The sequence below is a fragment of the Geospiza fortis genome, unplaced genomic scaffold (genome assembly GCF_000277835.1).
Source record: "Geospiza fortis unplaced genomic scaffold, GeoFor_1.0 scaffold41, whole genome shotgun sequence".
In the NCBI taxonomy this organism is placed as follows: domain Eukaryota; kingdom Metazoa; phylum Chordata; class Aves; order Passeriformes; family Thraupidae; genus Geospiza; species Geospiza fortis.
In genome coordinates, this window is record NW_005054299.1 from 5,956,215 (window position 1) to 5,980,046 (window position 23,832).

Consider the following 23,832-nt stretch of genomic DNA (forward strand, 5'->3'; position numbering starts at 1 on the left):
CTTCCATCGTGAATTCATTGGAGAAATTTGGCTCAGTGTTTATTTTGTTTACATGTATTTTGAATGTGCCCCTATGCAAGTATTTCAGAGATTAAGGCTTTTTTTTAGGGAAAATCAGAGTATTGGGATTGTGTCTTATAATAATTTTTTCTCCTTGATATGTCTTCCTAAGATAAGTGAAAACTAAAGTTTAGATTGAATAGAATCACAGTAATAATACCAGCTATTTACCTTTAGATTTAAATTTGCTGTATTTGTTTTGTAGAATATGAACTTAAGTGGACTGTAGAATACAGGTGATTTTTTATTAAGCAATATTAGAAGTTCCTTACTGAGTTTTTAGGAAGACTTAGACAGGATGGGTAAGGAATTCAGTACCTTGTGATTGAGTAACATATTATTTTACAGATTTTTTTTTCTTTTAAGTGATTGGCCTATGATTTATTAGAACAACCAATACAGAAATCTGTTATGTGTTATTTTGGCTTGGCAGAAATAATGCAAAGAACTGTCAAAGGCAAAGAGTAAGCAGAAGCTGTAATTTCCTTTTTACCACTGAAGAATAGATTTGGCTGGGTTAGGCCTTCAATGCTAATCTATCTCTGTGTGGCCAAACAGATTTTTGGAACCTTTTTGTAGTGCGTTTATTTTCTCTTCGCTTCAGGCCAAGTGTTATAAGGTTGTATGTTTTTTGGCACATCCAGGGTGGTGATGTGAAAAAAGTTAAAGAGGAGGAATTGAAATTAAGAAGTCTGATCTAGACCATTTAAATTGAGATTGCCACTTGATGTAATTAGGTCATTGTTAACAGTACTTGTATGTTCAACAGTGGAATTTTTTTTTTAGCTTTGAAGCTTGCTTTAATATTAAGAGTCATAGTTAAAATTCTTCAACGGTTCCACAAGAATACATTGCAGAATTTTACCACAGTTTTATACCTTTTTGGTTAATTTAGTTTGTTGTTTAAATAAGGTTAATTTCAGTATTCCTTCTATTTGTGAGCATGTTTTTCACAGGAAGCACATTCTCTCTTGTGGTTTTAATAGGTCCACACTCTTTAAGCCTTCTGTCTTAGCTAATGATTAGTAATGATTTCTGTCTTGAAGCACTAATTTGATGTTTGCTGTAATATCCATTCCTTATTTGCCTGAACATGTTGTTAGAGTGTCTTCAGATTTCAGAATGATGGGACAGACATACTGGTGCTGTACATGCTTTCTGTGGCCTTTAATTCAGAACAAAGCAATTCAGTGCCTCTTTCTGCTCTGCTTTTCCCCTGCACAGATGACAGCATCTCGGCTGCCAGCACCTCTGATGTCCAGGACCGTCTTTCAGCCCTGGAGCTGAGAGTGCAGCAGCAAGAGGATGAAATCACCGTGCTAAAAGCAGCCTTGGCTGATGTGCTGAGGCGTCTTGCTATCTCTGAAGACCATGTAGCTTCTGTGAGAAAATCAGCACCAAGCAAAGGTAAAGCCAAATTTGGTAAACACTTCCTAGAGTCAGGCTCTGTTATCATGTCAGAATGTTCTCCATTGGTTGCTTGTTTTTTCCCTTTTCTGTCTCATTTGGGAAGGCCGATCTATTTTGAGCTGGAGGGGTTAGGTTTATAATAGTGGCTTAAATATATACAGCGAAGAGATATCTGAAATATGCTTATTAATTCTGTTGCTTGCTAACATTTTTGTGATCTTGATACCCCTGAAAATTTTCCTTACTTCTTGCTAAAAGGTTCCTGTTTTAATTTCAATGGTGGAACGTTAACCTGCCACTGGAGGTTCTGGGGCTTATGGACAGTTTTGAGTCTCAGTTTTGACTTTGCCTGGAAATTACTCACCTGAAAGGGCATATTAGAGACTACATTTTCTCTTGCTCCTAAATGATTGACCGCAACAAAAGCCAAAATACATTGCTACCAAATAAGAAGGCTTTCTGAATGTAGTTATTTTTTGTTCCAGTACAGAAATAACTTAACACCAGTAGATCTCATGTAAGAAATGACCATGTAGCAGCAATATCTCTTTTGGTTAGTCACTAATAACTTTCATATTGTAGCACTGATATACGTAGGATTGTTTAAAAGTAAAGAAACTAGATACTTTTTGCACTAAGTTTTATATGCTTCACCCCCGTCCCCCATGGACATTTCATTTTGTATTCTGAAGAAGTGTTTGAATTGAGTTTTGAACTTGCTCCAACTTAAAGTTGTGCATTTGAAGAGAATTATGGCTGTGTATGTTTCTGGCATATATCAGGTCTCTGATTATATAAAAGATTAGATCATGTTTTGAATAAATCACATTTTAATTCACCGTAACTGCATGTGACCACATCATACCATGCAGCATAGAGATCTCTGGGATCAATCCCTGTGTGAGTCCTGCACTGCACTAATTACAGCAGTGCCAGTGTAACACTGAAATGATACAATGTAGCCTATGCTTGTTTGGGTGACCGCTTCATATAAGCTGAAAATGCTGAAAGTTTGAATTATTTGAGATGTGACAGAGGGATCAAATTCCTTAGTTTTTTCAGTCTCTCTGCCAGATGGAAGGAAGTAATGATGCTTAATTGGCTTGGGCTCTGAATCCTGCCATTCTGTCTTGCTTGCTGAATGGTAGACTGTTGTCATCTCTGCTTATAAATGCATCTTTTATCTACCCAATGTACATGTCCGGTCTCATCAAGATTGAAGCTACTTTTTCCAACTCTTTTTAAATATAGCTTCAGTAGATATTTTTACTAAATCACTCTGCTGTCTACTGTCCATTATGAGAAAATGTCCAAGTGAAAAACTGTGTGCACCATAGTGCTTTATTCTTCCTATTTAAATGCAGAGGAGCTGGGATGTGCACAAACGTGGCTAAAAACCTTTGGCTTGGAGCTGTCTAACACCCAGCAAACTTTGTGTACAGGCAAGGCAGTCTTCTGTGTTCTGCAAAATGCCTTGGGGCTGTCTCCTTTCTGGGGGTCTTGGGACCATATTCAATTCTCTAGTTCCATTTGTTTGGTGAGAAATAAACTAATTATTTGGGGCAGGCAGAGCAGAGGAAGGGTGGAATGTCTTGGATTTGGTCATATCTCTACAAATGAATGGCAGCAGCATGGAACTGTAAAGAAAGAGATGGGAACAGGGACAGATATGTCCATGTATGATCTAATTCACTGAACTTAAATGAATTATGACTAATTGGCACCGTATTTAATTGGTGATGGATGTGTTCCCATTGTGTTCAGTTACCCAATACCACCAGACAACACATTAACTTCACTGTTAATCATGAAATCAGCTGTATATAGAATTCACAGAAGAAAATGCTTACATACAGAGACTGGAATTTTAAGAGACTAAAATTAGACTTGAAGCATAAACTTGGGATTAAAACAAGTTCATACATTGCTTTTTGCAGCACCCTAGGTTCTATTTTTGTTGTCTGTATTTTAAATTTTTTCAATGGCCAAAAAATTCTTGAAATGTTTTAACAGAGATAAATTCATAATTTCTTTGAATAAGTAGGATTAGAAGATGATCTGAATTGCCATTAAAAAATAATACTCAAAGAAGTTATTGTTAGGTTTTCTTTAAAGTTTTATGCATGCATATAACAGACTCTTACAAGTCAAGTCACGATTGCTGCAAAGGTAACTGTATTCCTCCAAAACTCATTTTGGTGTTTGTGATCCTGTCAAGAATCTGGATTTCTGCATTACAATAATTGCACTTTCATGTAAAATATTATAGGTAAATTGTCTTTCAAAATAAATGCTGAGGCTTTCAATCACAGAAGTATTTTTCTCTGCAGCAGCCCTTAAATACATACTAACATAAATAATGAGTAAAGAGAATAGATGTGTGTATGTCCTTCTGAATACGTGGGGAGAGATGTGTTTAATCTGAAGTATGGCAACACAGTGAGATAAATACTTCTAAAACAAACTGAACTCAACAAGAATAATGGTACCAGAAAACGCCATCCTGAGTCTTTCCATCAAAGAAAGGAATTTTATTACAAGGTGATTACTAACCTAGTTTGAAGGGTGGCTCTTCTACTTATTGCTGAAATGAATTTTTTAAAACTTCTCTATTTTTTTTCTTGTTGCCACCTCAGCAGTGTCTTTGAAGATACATTTTTCATAGGCTAAAAATAAGTGTTGTGAGCAGACAGTGAATCACACTGAAAGGGACAAATCCATCCTGATCATTTTTCACTGATTTTTTTTTATTCTGAAGTTGATGGCTTGACTTAGTGAAAAAAATGGTCTCTTCATCCTTTGTCTAGTTTGTCTGCATGGCACATCTGGTGATCTAATTCTGTTCCTAATTTCCTTTCTTTTAGATTGACAGATTGAAACACTAGCTGAAGATAAAGTTTTTGCATTATCCTTTAAATCTTTGTTTTTCTTTTTTCCCCTACATTTTTCTTGCATGCTTATTTTGAGCTTAGTCCAGTCTCCAGTGAAAAAATTCATGTGGTCAGGGTAGATTTTTATTTCTAATTCAAGGGCTCTCAGTAAGGAGGATGCTGCTACCTAGGATCTTGTGTAAAGCTCTGTCTCAGAAACAAAAGGCTCTTCATTCAATGATTTTTGAACTGTAGAAGATAAGATAAAGGACAAAATTTTTTAGGCACCTTAGTGTCTCCTAGTAAAGCATGTAGTGGAGAGACTGTGTAAGGAAAGTACCTGTAGTAGGGATTGCAGCAGGATTAGCACTTGTCTGTATTTCACAGTGGAAAGCAGGCTGGGAGTGTTTGCACATAACTTCCCAATGCAAAGTTATTCTAAAATGAGCAAATCTTTTCAATATAAAAAGATTGTGATAGTGCTTCTGCATCTCTGCACACAGCTAAGAATAACTACACAAAGGAGAAATTACCAGGTCCAAAGATAGTGTTGAGGGCTAGAAATGAGAAAAGGCTTGGTAAGGGATCCTGTCCCCAGCAGCTACAGGGTTTGGTAGGATCATAGTGTGGGGGTGAGTTTATGGGCTTCATTTAGTTTCTTTCTCTCTTTCTTTTCTTTTCAAATAAATGGCTTGGTAAGAAGAATTTCTTTGGTGGGAAATTATTTGCATTTGGCAGCTCTGCACTCTTGTTGCCACATGCCTCTGCCGTTGATGCATGATTGATGCTGTTAGCATTTACAGAAAGTTCCAAAAACAAAGATTACCTGGACACTGAAGAAAAGGAAAGCAGAAAGCAGTCTGGTACTTGTGACTGCCAGCAAGATAGATTGGCTCCCAGCTGGTGCCTGGTAAACATATTAAAATCTTCCAGGGTGTCAAAATGTGTGTAACAGGAGAATTCATCCCTCAGGCTCTGGGTGTGCAGACAAGTTTGTGGCACACTATGGCACTAGTGAAATATCTCAGACTAATCATTTCACTGGAATATGAGCCTGAAAAAGTACATCTGATGTCTGCCTGTAGAGAAACAAAGAGTTCATGTCCTTTTTCTGGACTCAGAAATAATGAGGAGACTTGACAAAGGTTCAACCTTTGGAGGAATATTTCCTATTGCTTGGACAGGAATCGATGTTAAATAACTCATATGCAAATTCTGCTCACAAAGTGAAATTGAAATAGTGGATGGCAGTTTGCAGAGAGGGTTTCCCATGACAGTGAAGAGTGGCAAACTGAGAGGCATTTTATTTTACTTAAGCAGTGGTCTTGGGGACCTGGAAAATCAGGTATGTACTGGAAATGCAGTTGGTAGGGTTTTTTTACTTATTTTTTTCTTTCCTTTGTGCAGTGGGCTTTTATAAGAGGAGCCCATTGAGTTTTCCTTCTTTTCCTGCTCCCTTCTCTTGCATGAAATAGTATATGTATCTCATTGCACTCATGTAACCAGAGTACTTCAGATGTAATTTTTACCTTATCTCAATAATGGCTTCATTTCACTAACATTAAGTAATTTGGTTTTATGCTAACAAAAATTGACTTTTCAGGTGTTCAGCAAGCTTCATTAATGAAAGCATAAGACAGATTTGAGGTTTTTTTAGTCTTTATACTATTCAATAAACAGAGTTGTTCTAATAACTCATTACATGTCTATGTTGTCTAATCAGTAAATGTTAAAGAAACAGAAAATAGAAGTATACATAGGAAAATGCTTTATGGTAGTGGTAGGATATAGGTTCTTATCCACAATATTAAAACCAGCCTGGCAAGCTTGTATGTGGGTCATTTTACTCATGGGGAAAGTCCTATTGAAGTCTGCAGGCTCCATGCTCACATAACAAATAATGATACTCTTGAGGTCTTAATGCATTTCCCAGGGATTGGTTTTAGTGCCATCTGTTCTTTCTGCATTTCTTACAATTTTTCCTATCTTCTGCTCTGACTTACTGAATGTTTTATTTTCTTCTGTTACACTTACCTTTCCTGATGTTCTTCCTATATTTTTCTTTATTTAAAAAATTTGGATCTAGAGGGCATTAATGAACTAAGGGTCACTAACCAGCTAAACCAAGGTTAAGATGGAGAAGTGAAGAACAAAGTTCACAGTTTTTTTTTAAAGTTCTGTAACCTAATAATCTTGTTCATTGTAGAGGAATATTTTCAGTTGTGATGATAAGTATCCTTATTCTTTTTCCATATGCTTCTTACAGTTTTGGGTAAGTTTTGTGTATCTGCATACTTCTTTTAGAACAGTGTGAGCAAATTTCCTTCAGTGGTACTCTGCTGTTCTCCATGATGCTTCTCAGACTAAGAATTGTAATGTTGGAAGAGTTTAGTGTTGTCACTAACTTTTTCAAATGAAAACTCCTTATTTATAACACTTGAGTAGCTTTTCCATCACTTGTTTGCCAGAGTCTTGTCAAATTGTTTCAAATTACCATAGTTAAAATTTTATTTCCTCGACTTAGAATTAGCCCATTTGGCAATTGGTTGAGCATGTAGATGGTGCCTCTGGGAAAGTATAGCAAAATAAGATAGGGGGGAGAAGGAAAAGGGCTGTATGATTTGAATAAACGATTGGCTGAACAAGTCTTTCAGTTTCCTGTAGCATGTTTTAAAATGCCTGCCCGAAGAACAGAGACGTGGCTGAAAAATTAGTTTTATATCCCTATGAGGATCATTTAAAGTTCGAAATATATGGGTTAAGTCACTATTTATAAAAATCTAAAAATAAATATTTAATTACTGTTAACATCTAAGTTAGTTTATCTACCTACTAGGAGAGATGCCCTTGGAGCTCAAGTTGTTTATGCATTAGCTATGCACTCTCAAACTGTTGCTTATTAACGTGCCTCTATTTGGATAGTTCTTTTCCTTTTAATAGGAAATGACGAATAATGTATGTTTAATAGCTGTCTGTTGAAATCTGCAAAATTGGGCTTCCATTAAAAAATATAAAAAGAATGTTTATTTTTTAGCTAGTTGTAATTACTGTAATAAAGTTTTTTGAAACTTAGTTGTCTTAAAATTTGATTATTAAGCAAGAAGAAGCAAACCCGTAGTTAGAGAACAGAACTGTTGATCCTGATTTGTTCTATTCCTTATTTGAGACCTAATGTCTCACTCTGACTTCTCTTCATGTGAGAGAAGAGAAGGACACTTTTTCAACCTAAGAAGTTTTAATCAAAATTTGACTCTTTCTATGTAAGTGAAGTAGTTGAATGAAACAGAATGCTGAAGAAAATATTTCCCTACCCTTCAGAATTCAGTACTCTCTTTGAAAAGAGTTTTGGGGCTCCCAGGCTGTTTCTTTGTCAGCATCTTCCATGGGCTGAGGTACTTGACATACTTTAAAAGCAGAGCCATTATTAGAATTAGCTGCTTTTATACAATTCATTCTAACACCTTGAACCAAGTCTAAGGTTTGTCATAATTTCTATTGATTTTGATGTTGTTCTATTAGGAAGGAAGTGCAGATAAAATCTTATGTTCTGCTATACTTACAACTATTTCTGTCCGGTTTTCCACAGCTCACTCTGTGGGCTCTCTGGAGATTTACACATACTGTACACTTGTCTAGTAAGAATACTAAATTGGTTTTCTGTCCTTCCAGGTAGGAAACCCCATGGCATGTAATATATTTATAATCTAGAAGTCTTTGTCACGTTTTGCTGAAAGTCAAATAGTTTAAGATTGTTGAAGGATTTGATAGTGTATGCCTTAATGGAGGAAAAAAAAAGAAAAATCTTCCTTCAAAAAAAATTTTTTTTTTTTTTGTAAGGTGTCGTTTCTTGAGCTTTTTCTTTTAAATCCACTTGAATTAAGTGCCCAGAGAAGTAACTTAAATGTAGCTGCAGCTACTTATTTTAAATTGAAATTACCTGAAGAATCGAAAAAAGTGTTTGATTTTTCCTTGTAAGAAAGGCAGTTTCCCTGTCAGAATATTAGCAAATACAAAGATATTGAGGAAATTGTTTCAGCAAATATATTTGATAACAGAATCAACTACATTTTAGTATAAAATATCCTAAGTTTTGGGTTTCGGAAGAAAAGTGAATTACTAATTGATTCTCAGCTCCAGCACCTTGTAAGTATGTTTGGAGGAAAGAGCTATCATGTTATCACAGGACACACATTTTTAAACTTAAAACTCTCAGCTTGGCTTCATTTTTTCCCCAGTTAGCTAATCAAGACTGATAAAGAATTGGAAATAGATTTTTGGTTTATTGTGGTCTGTTTTTTCTAATCCTACTTATCTTTCATTCACACATTTGTATACTTGACAGATGTTAATAAAATGTTTCTTTTGAACTCTACAGATACTATTCTATGAAAATTATCAGAACAGAGATGAATCTGTCCCATAAAAGACATCTTTACTACTTTGATCTCTGACAATTTGGCTTTAATCCTGGTCACCATACCCTGCCTTTCCTTCTGCTTTCAGTTTACATCTGGCTTTTGTTCCAAACTAGCAGATAAAGCTAAGTGCTGTTCAGTCTGAAATATTTCAGACTGCTTATGCTAGCAGGTGGTGAATGACATGATACTGGCAGAGGTGTGCAGCCCAGTGCTGGGAGAACTCAGTTGTTTCAGTATTGATCTGGAATTTGTGTTCTCCTGGGCCACTTCATTATTTCCAGGTCTCTGAAGCAAAAGCACTTGGTACTATGAGGGATTATCTCTGCAGTGGAGAAGGTTATAGTGGTGTTAATTTTTGATATCTTTTGACTGCAGAGCTGCCCTGGTTGAAAGCCATTAAAAGAGATGTGTGGTTTGGACTGGTGGGTCAGCTTCCTTGGACTTCTGACCCAGCTGGGAAGATCCCCCTTGTGTGTCTCTGTCAGTAGCCAGGTTTCACTGCCTGGGATGTGCACAGGACTTAAAACTCATCTTTCCTTTTCATGATTTAAGATATAAATGCATTTTCTTTACTTATAAATGCTGATGATTAATTGAATTTTTTCTTCCCTTTAAAAGTATGCACTCTAAAGTTTTTTATTATCTAATTAACATGCAGTATATAGAGAATTTGGAAGGGGTCTTGTTTCTTAGGGGTGTTGAAAGTGGGGTTTGGGGATTTTTGTTTGTTGAGGGGATTTTTGCTGCTTTTTTACATTTTATTGCACATTGAGTGTGGCACACTGACCAAGATTTTTGTTCTGGAGTATAAGAAAGCCTGATATATTTCTGACACTTGAAAAAAAATCATCACTGCAGTTTTTAATCTGGGTTATGTTTAATTGTTAGTCATTTTGGAAAAAATGGTTTTTGCTTCAATTCAAAAATCTTAATCTCAAGTGTGATTTTGCATGTCACATGTTGACATTTAGAAGTAGTTTGCCAATTTCCCATCAATACTCACCTTACTGGAAAACAATCCCAAAACTGCAGTCTGGATCTCTTTTTTTATTGTTATTGTGTTCATCATTGCATGGAGCAGTGCATATTCCTGTCATGAGTACATATTGCTGTAATGTTTTATTTGTAATCAGTTTTATCCCTGGACATAAGCAGGAACTAACACTTTCCATACTAGTAGGGGGAATTATTCTAGATGTAGCCCGTAAAAAAAAATAGCAGTGTGCTCCTTGCACTCTGAGAGTGTGTTCCCATCTCAGTAAGTTCCTGTGCCCTGTCTGTAGCAGTGTTGTCCTTTACACATCCCACTGAGTGCCTTACCCACCATGCTGGGAATTACTGCTGATTCTCCTGATTCACGTTTCTGGAAAGCCATGCTAGAGCTGGTTGGAGAGACATTAATCTATTACAATGGGCAGACAGAGATGTTAAGGTCATATAAAGTTCAAGAGTGAATCACAGGCCTTGATATTATGCATCTCCACAAAGAAGATGACTTACTTTGTCACTGAAAATAAAAGAAGCTAATTTATAGGCTTCTACAGTAAATGTGCTTTCTAAGCTCATGTGCTTTTGTTCTTGAATCTGAATTGCATGGGGTAAAAAGATCTCTTGAGCTTCAGAGGCTTTATGCAGTATATTAAAACAAATTCTAAAACAAATTTTGTATTCCAAATGTTTATCTTGCAAATAAAACAGTCTGTAAAAAGTACCACGTGGAAGGAATCATACCAAATTGACTTATACAGAATTTAGGAAGAACAATGATCTTTGAAGTGTTTTTGGATTTTAAGTGTGTCTTTACTTTCTTCAGACTTCTTTTATTCTCATTTCTGCCTGAGATATTCCACATGCTCCTTTTGGCTTTCCTGATCTGAATTTCAGATGTGATCACATGCTGCTTGGTGCGTTTGAAGCACTGTTTGGTTTGTGTAGACCAGCCCATTTCTGCATTCATCCAAATAGTTCTGAAATCTAATATTCCCTTGATGGGTATCTCTTGTATATAATCTGGTAGCTTAAAATAAGAATCAATTTGCTTCTCAACCTGCTTGAAAGAGCTGTGCTGTGACACATGGCTGGTAGTGTTCAAATGAGGCATCTGTGTGAGCTTGTCCTCTGTGCACAGAACTGTTGATTGTCCCCAGGTGCTGTTTTACTCCTCGCTTTTATCTTCAATATGTGGCCTCATGCCTTATCTATCTCACACTATTGTAAGCCTGCCACGAACAGAGACCTGTTATTTTTCTGTCAGTCGTTCATTGTGTTTAGTGCTGAAGTCAGAGTGACAACCTTATGAGATGCAATAGAAATTTGCTGTCTGTGAAGTGGGCATGTGACATAAGAGGGGTTCAAAAGTGACCACTGATTTTTGGATGCTTAATATGAGATTACCACGGGAATCTTTCTCCCTTTCTCCCTTTCTCCCCTCCTCCAGAAGGGAAAAGTACAAGTCTAGCACTTTAAAGGAGGAAGGGGCGAAATTCTGCTCCAAGTAATACCTTGGAAATAAAACAGGCACACAAAAAGAGAGAGACAGTTAGTGGTAAAGGATGAAACATCAGGTTTAAGTAAAATGCCTTGTATTTCACTGGCATTCTGTGGAAGAGTCAGGTCTGGGAGCTAATTGCCAGGCTAGTGTTCAGCTCTGAAAATAGAAGAGCCTTTGATCCCCCTTGTCTTCCTTGCAATCCCCTCCCACATTCACTGCATAGTTTTAAGCTCCTGCAATGAGTGAAGTGGGCATCTGACAGACAACAGCCTTCTTCTCATATACATTCTTCATTTGTCCCTGGAAAGAGTCTGTAATCCTCACTAGATGTGGCAGATGTTCTACAGAGTGAGCAGTATCAGAAACTTAATAGCTATACCATAGGATATATACTGAAAGGTATATTAAGATGGAAGGGGCAGCTGAAATGAAACTGAAAATCTTAATTTTTTATTTTTATTTTTTAGTCTTTAGAATCAGAACCCTTAAATAACGTAATAATTCTTTCATGACATCATAGCAGTAGAGGAACTGACCTCTATCACAGCATATTCTTGCCTGCCTTAGTGTCCCAGGTTTCCCGGTTCCAGCGGCTTAGGTTAAGGTTTCATGGATATATGTCACCGGATGTTTGTCCTGAATGCTCAGGCTGCTGCTGTGTGGTACCAGGTCCACAACTGAGAGCTTTTTGTTGTTCATGTGGACCTTTGGATATAGCTATAAAACCTTACATTCTTTAATATTGCTTTCTTTCTAGGTCAGCCAAGCCTCCGAGAAGCTATCTCGATGTCATGTATTACTAACGGGAGTACAGGAAACAGGAAAACAAGCCACAGTTCATCTGTTTCTGTTGCCAGAAAAGAAACACTTTCATCTGCTGCTAAAAGGTATCCAAATTGTTATTAAAATTCAGATTTTTATATATTAAAAAAATCCCAAAACTAAACAGAGCAAGAGTTTGATTTTTGTCTCTGCACAACACTTAGCAGAGCTGCCTGAAGTCCAGTAAGGCACAAATAAACTTTGGAGATTTACCATGTTGTTGGGCTGTGTACAGAACAGTTGTAAAAAGAATTCAAAAATGGAGAGTATTTCTGTGGTGTGTAGTGTCCAAAATGAATTCTCACTAAGGGAATAGGAAAATATATTTCCAGTACAAATGGAAAATTTTTCCTTCTGGTATGCATATGTGCTTTTTTGTTGTTTTTTTGTACTCCCCTCCTTCCTTCCCTCAAGGAAATTAAAGGGCAAAACTGACTTCATTGTCTGGAGTGTAAATAGTAGACAGTAGCAAAATAACTATGAGACAGTAGTAAATTGTGTAAGATAAAGGTTTATATTTTTGGGTAGAAATTCTAACCCAAAATATGGCTACTTAGTCCTTATGAAAAATATATGCATCAGATGTCAAATGTGAAGAAATTACATTGCTTGAGTAATTTGGAAGTTAAATGAGCTAGTGGTTTTCCTCCATGTAATACTTTCAGCTTCACACAGTAAATGAAATGTTTGCTTAACTGATTTTTTCTGTGGGTCTGTTAGACAGTGATTGCATGGCTTCTTCAGCAGTAGGTTTTGTACCTATTCTTGTTTGTTGTGAAGAGCAAGCTGCCAGATATAGCCACGGGGCAGAGAATACTCTAATGTGTAACTGTGGTAAGTTATGTGAACAAATTCTTGGCCTCCGTAGAGTACTCTGGTAGCTCCAGTAGCTGGTTTATCTTCAAGTGTGGATGTAAATATTGTGCTGTGCAGTAAGACAGGGAAATTATATACTTCAGAGAGTAAAAATGCTGCAAGCAAATATAAACTATATGAGAACAAACCAGAAGAAGCTCTAGTGCCCTTAGGAATTTGGAAAGCGAGGGTAGTGCCCCACTCTTTGCTCTTCTCCACTGAGTAGCATTGCATAACTTTCTTCTGATTGAATTCTTACATTTACTTTTCAACAATAAATCAGACAGGGATCAGCGTATGTCTCTATCTGCTGGTGCGACAGGCACAGGGACAAAAGACATTCCTGCAGAAAGGTATTTCTTAGTTAGCACTTTTCCATTAATCTTAGCCCTGTGGCTCTTGGCACTTTGATGAGAGCCAGTCCAGTTCCTGTGGTGTTCAGCTTGCGTTTGTGCTGAATCACCTGCTTGATTCATTGGCTGCTCAACCCTCGACTACATAAGAAGAGCAAAGTGGAGTGGCCGGCGTCCCTTTCATCTGAGTTAAGGTCTTTAAAAGGAGACCTGGATAGGCCAAAAGAGAAAACCTTCATTTGCAGGGGGCAGCTCTCCCCGGGCCCCTGAATAACTATCCAGGGGAGGTGTTGGTGGTTCCAGTGCAGCTGAAGACACATGACTCCCTTCATCGAGACATGTTTTAGAAAGGCTTAGGAAGTTTCTGTTTCCAGGAGTTCCTTTGTCATGTCTTTATTACTTAAATTTGTTTGGCATTTGCAAGAAACAAATTTGCCCTTTTGTAAAATTACCAGCTCAAGAAAGGGGAAAGGAAAAGCAAGTAAATGTCAATAGTAGTTCCATCTGCTTACAAAGGCAGAGTAACTATGTTTATTTCTAACACTTGTTGTGTTGAAAAGGAGCGAGGCCAAAGGAGACTGGAATGTTTCACCCCACCTTATCCAGGCCTTTCTTCAGGCTGAAGCTTGAACTAGTGCGGCAGGTGGACAAGGTCATCTGTTGATAGAGAATTAACCTTTAGGTTCTATACAGACCCCATAGCCTGCCTAGGACTTTTCATGTTCTAACTGTATGCAGCCATACATCTAGCCAAAATACCCAAAGGCCTACCCATGTCCAAACTGTAACTGGTGTTGAAGTTTAGTGTGTGAATTTCTTCTCTGAATGAGCAGTTTCATTTCCTGGACTGTTTAATCTTGTCCTATGAACCTGAACATTGAGACGTAATGTAATCACCTGCCTCAGTAGCTCCACAGCAGTAGGATGTCTCATTTCAGCAATGGCATGCTAAAATACCTGCAATCACTAAAATCAGAGCCCAGGAATGTTCCCTGAACAGCAGGTGGGTGATATCCCATTAACAGAGATGGAGTCATGGATGTGTTGAGAAAATTTCAACCCTGTAGTTTGGACTGGAGACAAAAACCAACCAATGACTGTCAGAGACCTGTTTGATCATTTTCCTTAAGACTAAACATGCTTCTGAAAACAGTATCTGATAACAATAGTCTTGATGTTTCAGAGTGACTACCATCCACAGTAGATGCCAGTGTGTTGTGATCCAAAGGATGAAATGCTGTACTAAGTGAAATTTTAGAGAAGCTGAAAAATCAGGACAGATAGTAATAGCTGTCAGCTACTTACTCGTAGACTGAAGAAATGCCTCATCAAATTGTGTTTTGGAAAGAATTTTTGGATGCATTAAATGACTGCTTCCCAGAACAACTAGTCTTTAGAAACCCACAGGAAAAGACATTGGTTTTGATTTGATTTCAGCAGGTTACACAAGACCTACTAGAAGAGGTATTAGTGGGAGAGCCGCTCTGTACTAGCCAGTCATAATACAATTAAGCTGAAGATTTTAGCAGAAGTGAGCAAACCAAATAAATTCAGAGCAAAGATATTCAGTGCTCAGACTGCCACATTTCTACATTATTTCCTTCCAAATGAAATTGCCAGTCACAAAAGAAGCCTTCTTGCAACCTGATGGTAGATAAAAGCACTTTGTTGGAATCCAAATGTACCTTGTGCTACAGTCTAGAGTGAAACCAGAGTGGTCCAGTGATTCTCATGGCCCAACAAAAAAGTTAAGGAGTGAACCTCATGGCAAAGAAATGGATAATGCACAGTGACAAGCTCAGTGAAGACATTCCCATGCCAAATCTGTGGTTTCTAGGAGACAGATCCAATGAGTTTGGGTAGGAACACAGAAAATATGAGACTGAGTTTATAAATTAGATTATATGCTGCTCTCAGCAGGTGGCATTCACCTGAGCCTGCTGGGGGAGTGCAGAGGTGAATTGCAGAATTGCAGATGTGTCACTGTTCAATAGGACATTACAAAAAGTGGAGTGTACCTGTCATAGTAGGAATAGAGAGGACTTCTGTTTGCTTCAGTGAAAAGAGATTCCGAGAATTTATTCACTGTACTGAATTTCTAGCAACAGAATGCAGAATGATTAAGTGTAGTGTGCTTTGCATCCAGCAATACAAGCTAAGTATTCTTATTAAAAAATTATAATAAATTTCTATGCTACCAGTTAATTAAGGATTTTTGGCTATAAATTATTAATCAAAACGCCACAGTTCTCCAAGCTTTGTTCTCTGTGATCACATATACGCCCTCAAGCAATGTGAAAGCCTTTGTTTTGTTTTCATCTGGTTTTTTTTGAAAAGAAAATGTCACTCTGATGGATTATATTGACATTTAAAACTAGATAGTATGTTTTACAGTAGAAATCCTGAGTGATCCTTACAGATTTGGCTGGGTTTCATATTCATGTTTTGACCTGTTTTTCAATGCATCTCTTCTCTGAAAGCAGTTGGAAAAGTTGAACTCCTGTAAGCCTTGGGTGCTTTGTCTCAGTGGTAGATGATACAATTTAACTGAAATAACAAAAGAAGCAAAAAAAAAAAGTTCTTAAGAATATGTTAAAATTGGGTGCCCATTTTTTATTTATTTTGAATGATGCTTTACTGTTTTCTTTGTGTTTTGGGAAAGGGTAAATGGAAGTACAAATAATTATGGTAATGCAAGAATTCAAGGTGGGGGGGAAATTGTTGTGATGGAAAAAAAACTGGATTCTGATATTCAGAAAGATACTCTTTCTTTTTTACTTTGCAGGTTACTTTGACCCCAAGATAAGTCTTTCTATTACCTTTTTAGCTGTTGTTTGTATCTTGCTTTATTTATTCACTGAAAAAATCTATCCTGTAAGATATAATTTTTTTACCTTAAAAAAGAAATAGGCCATGCACTTGAGAGTACTGTTCTCTTCCAGGTCTCGATATTGTTTGTGTGATTCAGTATATTACAGAGTATGTGACTTCATAGAAGAGCCTTTTAATTAATCTTTCTGTTTACCCAGCAAACATTTGGTTTGGTTCTTAATAGATTTAAGGTTGGTAATGATATGTATTTAAATCTGTTTCAAGTATTAAACTAATAAATACAGCACTCTGTAAATAAAGATGTGGTCTTGGCTGTCGTGGCTGAAGACATTAAAGAAGTGGCAAGACAATCTGATATTAGTCAACTACAGATCCAAACAGCCAGGAATTTTCAGGGATGGTTTTCTTTGAACTCTGGTGCAGCCACCAAAGCCCAGGGACCAGCACCAGCCTTCCAGGGCTTTGGTGGCAGCTCAAAGATAGTAGCATGTGTGTCCACAAATACAGTTTCATGGTGGGCTTACACTAAGGAGAGACAGCACAAGTCACAGTCTTGCCTTGGCTTGCACTGAACCTTGGCTGGCAGCACAACAAGGTGGTCAGTGAGCTCTGAAGCAGAGGATGGTTTTGCCCTGAGGAACAGCAGATTTGTGGAGCATCAGTTTGTGTCAGCTTTGAATGCTGTAGGGGAACCCATGAATGAAGGACACACTCAAATCAAAGTTGTATTAATTTTAGACTCATAGTTAATGTAGTACAGCTGAAATATGTAAATTATCTTCCATGTCTCCCTGACTGTTTTTTATTGTTGGAACTAGTGAATAAACCTTATTTCAGCAAAAAGCTGACATGAAGAGATTGAGTAAATAATCAAGGTGTTATTTTGGTGGCTGTTTATAGTAAGTTGTTAAATGCCTCTCCCATCTTTTCACAGAGGACATTTTCTCCCACCTTGCTAATTTTTTCACTTGTTCTCTTTTTTCCCTCCCTATGTTACACTTTCTTTTACAGCGGTACAGAAAAAAAGAAGGAAAAACCTCCAGGACAAAAAGAAAAAAAAGAGGACTCTCATTCTAATGATCAAAGTGCACAAACTCAAGCATCACCTTCTCCCCAGCCCTCCTCACAGACTCTCCAAACACACAGGCAAACTCCAGAAAGCAAGAGTTCTGCTCCAGCGAAAAGGTTTTCACAGTACCACAGTACAGAACTAGACATTACTGTAATGATACTGAGTTCATATTTGACAACAAGTCATGTGAAATAGTTCTAATCTCATGATCAAGCTAAGTTTGATACTTTTTCTGCTAGAAGAGATGCATTCAATATGCATTGCAGCAGAACAAATACATAAAAATGAATGTTTTTCTTTGAATCTATTTTTAAGATTAGAGGTTTTTTATTCTCAGATTAAAATCCTAGTGCAGTAGATTACCTCTAATCAGCCATGATTGTAAAATATTTAATGATCACTCTGACTTGATTCTTCTCAAATACACTTCATAGATTTTGTCTGACATAGCTGAATTATGGAGTGTATTTTCCACACGGCCATTATTATGTCTCATATCAGTATTTTTTAAATACAAGTATCATTGCAACCCTTAGTTCAGAATTTTTTACTCTCAAATTACTCCATAAAGTGACTGCAGTTCTGTTTTGGTTGGTGTATTTTTTTAATTCACGGCTCTTCCCTTTTAACCTCCTGCTAGGTTGCAGGATGGCTTACTTTCATTCTTTACATGAGTGAAGTTCTGGTTTTATACCCAGATCATAGAACTACTTGACTTGAGTAAATGCAGAAATTTATTTAGGATTGCCTTTTAAGTTCCCACTAATTTTTGTGGGAATTAGGCACAGGGGGGAAAAAAAGGAACATTTTAGAGATACTAGATTGCATTTTGAAGTCAAGAAAATGGCTTTTAAGATTTGGATTATAGCTTCTGAGTTTCAAAGCTATGCAGATCACTTGGCATGGTTTCCTTATGTTTTGTTTTGGTTTTTTTATTCATTGTCACCTTACTGTTTTGGAAGGTCTACTTTTTTTTTTTTACTCTCTGGCACTTAAAAACTGAAACAAAATGTAAATTAAATTTATTATTCTGAAATTTACCCGTTTGGTTCACAAGATTGTTGTCTTGCATCGCTTGAATTCACAGCTCTTATAAATATTTAAACTTCCACTTGACTGGTGCATGTTATAACACTCCATAAAGGCTCTGTCTCCATGTCTTGCACAAACCTGTGAGTTGTCTGAAGCTGAACTTGCAGCTTGTTGTTCTCTTGCCTGGTATCTCCCTGTAAAGATGTCTGAAGTCTTGCTTACTAATCTTTTGCAGTGTGGGGAAAAAATAAATGTCTTTTTCAGTCTCCTAAGGGTTTAACTTTATTTGATTAACTTGTTTGTCACAGGACCTTTGAGCCTCTTGAGGTGCTGTATGAGGAGCTTGCCATTACTAAGGTTGCATTTCAGGACTTAACTCCTGCAAAAAGCATTTCTGACAGGATGAAGTGTGATACTATTAGCAGGACATGTGCAAACTCTCAATCAGCTGGGTGAAGGATAATTTGGGCTAAGTAACTTTTTGAGCATGTATTCTGTGATTAAGGTGCATGTGAAATTATTGAACTAGTGACTGCAAAATTTGCAAGTTCCCATTAGTGTAAATTGGCTGCAATAAGATTGCTGGAAAATTACATCCGCATTCATGGATTTAATTGTCTGTAGTATCAGGCCAAACCTAGCTTGTCTTACTCATGCAAGAGGTTTGCAGACATTTGTTTCAAAAAGATTAAAGCCATTAATGTGATTTAGTATGTGCTAACTGCAAAGCTTCTATATGAAACTTTAATCTGATAGAACTGTTCTGCCTCCAAATCAATGTGCTTAAGCTGGTGAACAGTTAATCAGGGAAAAAAAAATACATTGTTATCTACTTAATTGATTTTTTAAATATAGTTTATTCTTCAAGGCTTATATACTTAGTCTCATTTTTTCCACTACTGTAATTTGTTAGTGATGTAGTAATGAATATAGAGTTATTTTGTTCAAGTCTTTATGTAAGAGCATTTGGAAATGGAAGAGAATAGATAAAACATGTGGCAATTGTCTTGCTCAATTGTGTTCATTCATCCAGTTAGAACTTTTTGACTAATCTTTTTTCCCTGTTTCATGCTGCAGCTTGAAGGAAGATCTAGCTCTGCTTTTGTCTCCTGCTGCTTGATCTGTCCATTTGCATACGAGTTCCAGTTATTGTTACACTATTATCTTGTAATTGTAAAACTTTTTTTTGTTTCTTTTAGCATAAAGAAATCCTTGACTGTTGAAAAAGCTCACAGTGCTTGGGAGAGTTCAGATGACAGTCGTAACAAGCTGATGAGAGTAGCATCAACGTCTAAGTTAATATCAAAAGTGGCAAAGAATGCAGACAAGTATGTATTGGTTTGGTACATAAAAGCAAGAGAACTTGAGAGTCAAAATATTATGAAATCACACAATTCTAGTGAACTTACTGGTGTATATTCTAGGACCTTTTGCATCTTTGTTTTTACTATGAGTACTTGCATAATGTACCAGTTTGGTGCTCTGGGTGCTCATGGAATTTTAAGATTATTATAAAGTAATTCTTGTGTAAATGTGTTTTAATATTGCCTGTTTGGATTAGTAGAATTATGACATTTTATGGCTTAATGTCAGTGATGTGAAAATTCTAGCTGGTTTTTTTTTTTCCTAATTAAAGCTGATTTGAAAATGCAAATGCATTTCCTTGGAGTCAGTTTCTGGGTTTCACATAGGATATGTTTCTGTAGACTGTCATAGTAGGAGTATACTTCTGTGATTTCAGTAGGTCTCTCCATTTAACTGTTTAGGAGGTTCCTGGTTGCACATTCTAGATGACAGGCAGGGATCTTTTTTCAGTGTCACCTTCAGCAGGTGATGTGCTGTAGCCAGCCATTTCTCTCATGCCCTTCCTCAGCAGCAGGTTTTCTTGGTTTGGGGTGTCCAGTCAGTGCCTCTGGGGGTGAACAGCACAGAGTAGTCACTCCTACTCCTGTCAGCACAGGGACAAGAGTTTGCTTTTTGCTGTAACCCCACGCTGTTGACCCCTATTGTGACCCACTTTTGTCCTCAGTACTCTCTGCCATTTGGGTTTCCCACTTTGTATTCACACACTTAATTTCTTTTTTTGTTGTTGTTGAAATTTTGCTGAAATAGTTGTGTTGATTTTTTGACTGATCCTTCTCCTATTTGCCAGTATCCCCCCAGTGTGCTGGCAAATTCTTCCAGCTAGGTGTTGTCTGCAGATCCCTAGATCTGCTCATTAATCTTCGTGCTGATAGCCCTTAACTGGTCCAAGGCAGAACTACCTGAAAACCCATCCCATTCTGAAATAAAGCTCTTCAGACCTTTCAGAGGTCTGAAGTGCTTTATTGCCAGTTTTTTATGATTATGTCTGTAGTGCTCTCCTTAGCTTGCATCTAAGACTGTCAAATACCTAGTTGAGAGTCGTGCAAGTGCATTCCTTCTTCCCTGGGAATGGGAAGAACAAAACAAACTAATCTTGGGTGTGGATAGCGGCACATTTATTAAAAGCTTTATGCTTAGCCTGAAGAGTTTTGCAGAGCAGTGGAGTGCTATGTGTGAGGGGATTATGTGTTGCATATTTTGCAAGTATTTCCTTTCCTTTTATAATTGGTTTTCACTGCTGGAATTTAAAAGCCCTTTGGCAATTTAGATTATAGCATGGCACTGCTAGATAATATTTTGGAATGACAAAACCTTCTGTCTTGTTTTTTTTGCTGGGGTTTTTGCTATGCTGCTGAAATACCTTTTGCAGTGTAATACATATTTCAAATTTGCTAAAATTAAAAAATAAATTTTACTTTTATTGCTACTTTATATATTGGTTCAGACATGGTTAAAATAGAGGTATTTTATTTCATTTTTCTGTGATTTGGCTTATTTCTGAGAGATCTCAAATGTTACCCTTCTACAGTCTCTAATGTAGAATAAAAGTCAGGTATCTAACAAAAGCATGGAGAAGAAAAGATGAGTTTTAATTATTGATAGAGAAAGCTGTCTGTTCATAACTTGAAGCTGTTGTATCTTAACTATATTTGGCAAAAACAAAGCCTGAAACATGAATTGGAGACCATGACCTCCTTGAACTCTAGGTGTTGTATTGTTGTGTCCCTTGTTCTTAAGCTGAGATTTGTAACAGAGGCACTGTTTGCATACAAGGACACACATTAATAATCATTTCTTACTCACATTGTGTGCCACATCTCCATAAGAACTAGTTGGTATTGAGCAAAGATGTATTGTTGTAGTTAATTTATTCTTCCCAATTAGAAACGTTGGCCTCATCTGCTTGAAGCTACGGAGGTCTTGTGCAAGGGAACAGAACTCAGCCCCTGATGTGGGCCCCAGGACAGAAATGTTTTACATATGCTTTGCACTATCAGCCCAGGATATGAACTTTGTTTACACAGCTCGGTCTGTAAGGCAGCGCAGGGCTGTAAATCAGACTGATAAGGCCCTAAGAAGGAAGAGGGTTCCCACAGCAGCCCATCATTCAGTTGTTTTCAGGCAAGACTGGGAATCGACTTTAAATTTTTCATTTGGCAGTGTGGCAAAGGGTGATTCCACCAACAGCCAGAGATTACTTTCCTCATGCATATGCCTGACCCTTTGTCACTGTTACAAAAATTTGACCTCCATCCAGCTAAAAATACTGGATGCCACTCATACCTTTCTGCTGAATTTCAAATGAATTCAAGAGGGTGTTTTATGCAACTCATTCTCCTATCAAGGAGTGTTATTCTATTAAGAAGTGGGTTTGATGCTGGAAATTAGTATTTCTTCCCTCTTCACAAAATAAAAAAAATTACTGAGTTTTTTTATCAGTAACTAATTTCTGGTTCTGGTAAGGAGAGATGTCTCAACTACGCTGCGTTGAAGACTTTATGTTGCCCATCCAGTAATGCTGCAGAGACCTGATTTAAGTGAAACTGCAACTTGCTTACATTTAATCCATGCGTCCAATAGAGTTAATTCCTAGAAAAAATTGTGCTGTTGTGTGCTGACAGCTTATTTTGACAGGTGTTAAATGCTTTGCATGCAGGCCTGAGGATATTTGGCAGCTTAAAACATTTGGTTATTACAAGTTCTCATTCTCACAATGGAATTTTCTGTGCAAAAGGAACATGCCCTCTATAATTTATTTTTAAAAGCTTTTTTTGTTTTGTAATTTTCAGAGTAATTCTTAGAAGCCCTTCCCACAGGGCCAAAGACTAAGTTACTTGAAAGGTACAGTGAGCTGCATAGAATAATATATGAATAAAAATGCACTACAATGATCAAGATTAACTATTGAGCATCGTATGCTACAGTTACCTGATGAGATTGCCAAATGCAGTAATGGGTAAAAATGGATGATATTGACTTGATAAGCATTTTGCATATTATTAATGATAATATTTTGAATTTTTCCACAGGCACAAAGATGTCATTGTCAGCCAAGGTAAATAAAAACATTTATTTTTAAATACTGGATGAAGTTGAAAATATTTGCTTTTGACTGAATAGTATTTTCTGTAAATGAACACATTGGGACATATGCTTATGAAACAAGGGTTTCAAGGTAAAATGGCATTAATCAACTCCAAGAATTCATTTGGCAAAAAGTTATTCCAGACACATATATGAATCTTTAAAATTATGGAGAAATACCTCATCAGATTGGATCTGATAGTAAGTACAGAAGTTTTTGGTAGGTGGGTGGTGGGAGGATTTGATTTATTTTTGTGAAACAAACAGTTTTCTAAAAATTATTTTCTCTATGCATATGTGCATAGAGAGAGGTTATAAAAATAAAAATCTAAAATTTTGACCTATGTGCCAGTCTTCATCCAAGCAGGTGTGAGTGAGACTTTAGAAATAGTTTTAAGATATTTTATTTCTGTCCCATAACTAGCAAAAATGTCAACTCGTGAAAAAAACAGCCAAGGTAAGAATTAAGCTGTGCCCTTTGGTTGCTTTCTTCTAATTTAGCACTCTCACAAATCTTTTATTTGGCTTTTCACCATCAAAGAGCATCAGTCTCTTAATCATTCTCTTAATATTTCCACTCTCTTCTCATGGAAATTTATATGCATATGCATATTGCAATCTGTATGGGCACTATTTGGGAATAGTTAAAATAAATTATGGCACACATAATTTAATTGGAGAGGAATATGTGTTCAAATAGAAGTCTTGCATTGTTACCTAAGATATCAGAGTATTAAGAACTGCCAACTAAAAGATTTGTTTTATCTCAGCTTTCTGTCTTGCCAAAATTACAACATATAAATGCTGATTAGACAAAAACAGAGACTGAAGGGTTTAATAGTCTGCTGGAATGAAAAATTAGTCTCTTCTGAAGTGTATGTCTTTGCACCAATGAGTCTTGCATTCTGTGACTACCTGCTGCTGCTGGCTTGTTCAGTCAGGAAAAGGAACATCATGGGATGTGACAACAAAAGAAGTCCACTTCTGGTGTTGCAAAACTACTCTGCTTTGAATGTCCTGCAAACTGTACTGAAGCATGCACTTTCAAAACTAAGGCATGTAACCCATGCACATGCTGTATACAACAGATCTATGTACAGGGGTTTTGTCTTGTGCTTTTTTGCTGCTAATTAAAAAATCTGTAGTCTTCAGATTCTGTGCTGTCACC

The 23,832-nt window shown here is 36.9% G+C and overlaps 1 protein-coding gene across 3 annotated transcripts in view; it reads left to right on the forward strand.

Annotated features, from left to right (window-relative positions):
* Positions 1 to 23,832, forward strand: part of EML4 (EMAP like 4) — an 87,742-nt gene that overhangs the window by 17,191 nt on the left and 46,719 nt on the right. Inside the window, exons 2-7 of one of the 3 annotated variants that reach the window (XM_031059139.1) lie at positions 1,285 to 1,467; positions 12,007 to 12,136; positions 17,123 to 17,296; positions 19,415 to 19,543; positions 22,610 to 22,635; positions 23,089 to 23,121. In XM_031059139.1, coding sequence (XP_030914999.1) covers positions 1,285 to 1,467; positions 12,007 to 12,136; positions 17,123 to 17,296; positions 19,415 to 19,543; positions 22,610 to 22,635; positions 23,089 to 23,121 — 675 coding nt within the window. Of the gene's footprint in view, positions 1 to 1,196; positions 1,468 to 12,006; positions 12,137 to 17,122; positions 17,297 to 19,414; positions 19,544 to 22,609; positions 22,636 to 23,088; positions 23,122 to 23,832 lie in introns of those variants that run through there. The other 2 variants (XM_031059124.1, XM_031059131.1) reach the window with 2 other exon arrangements.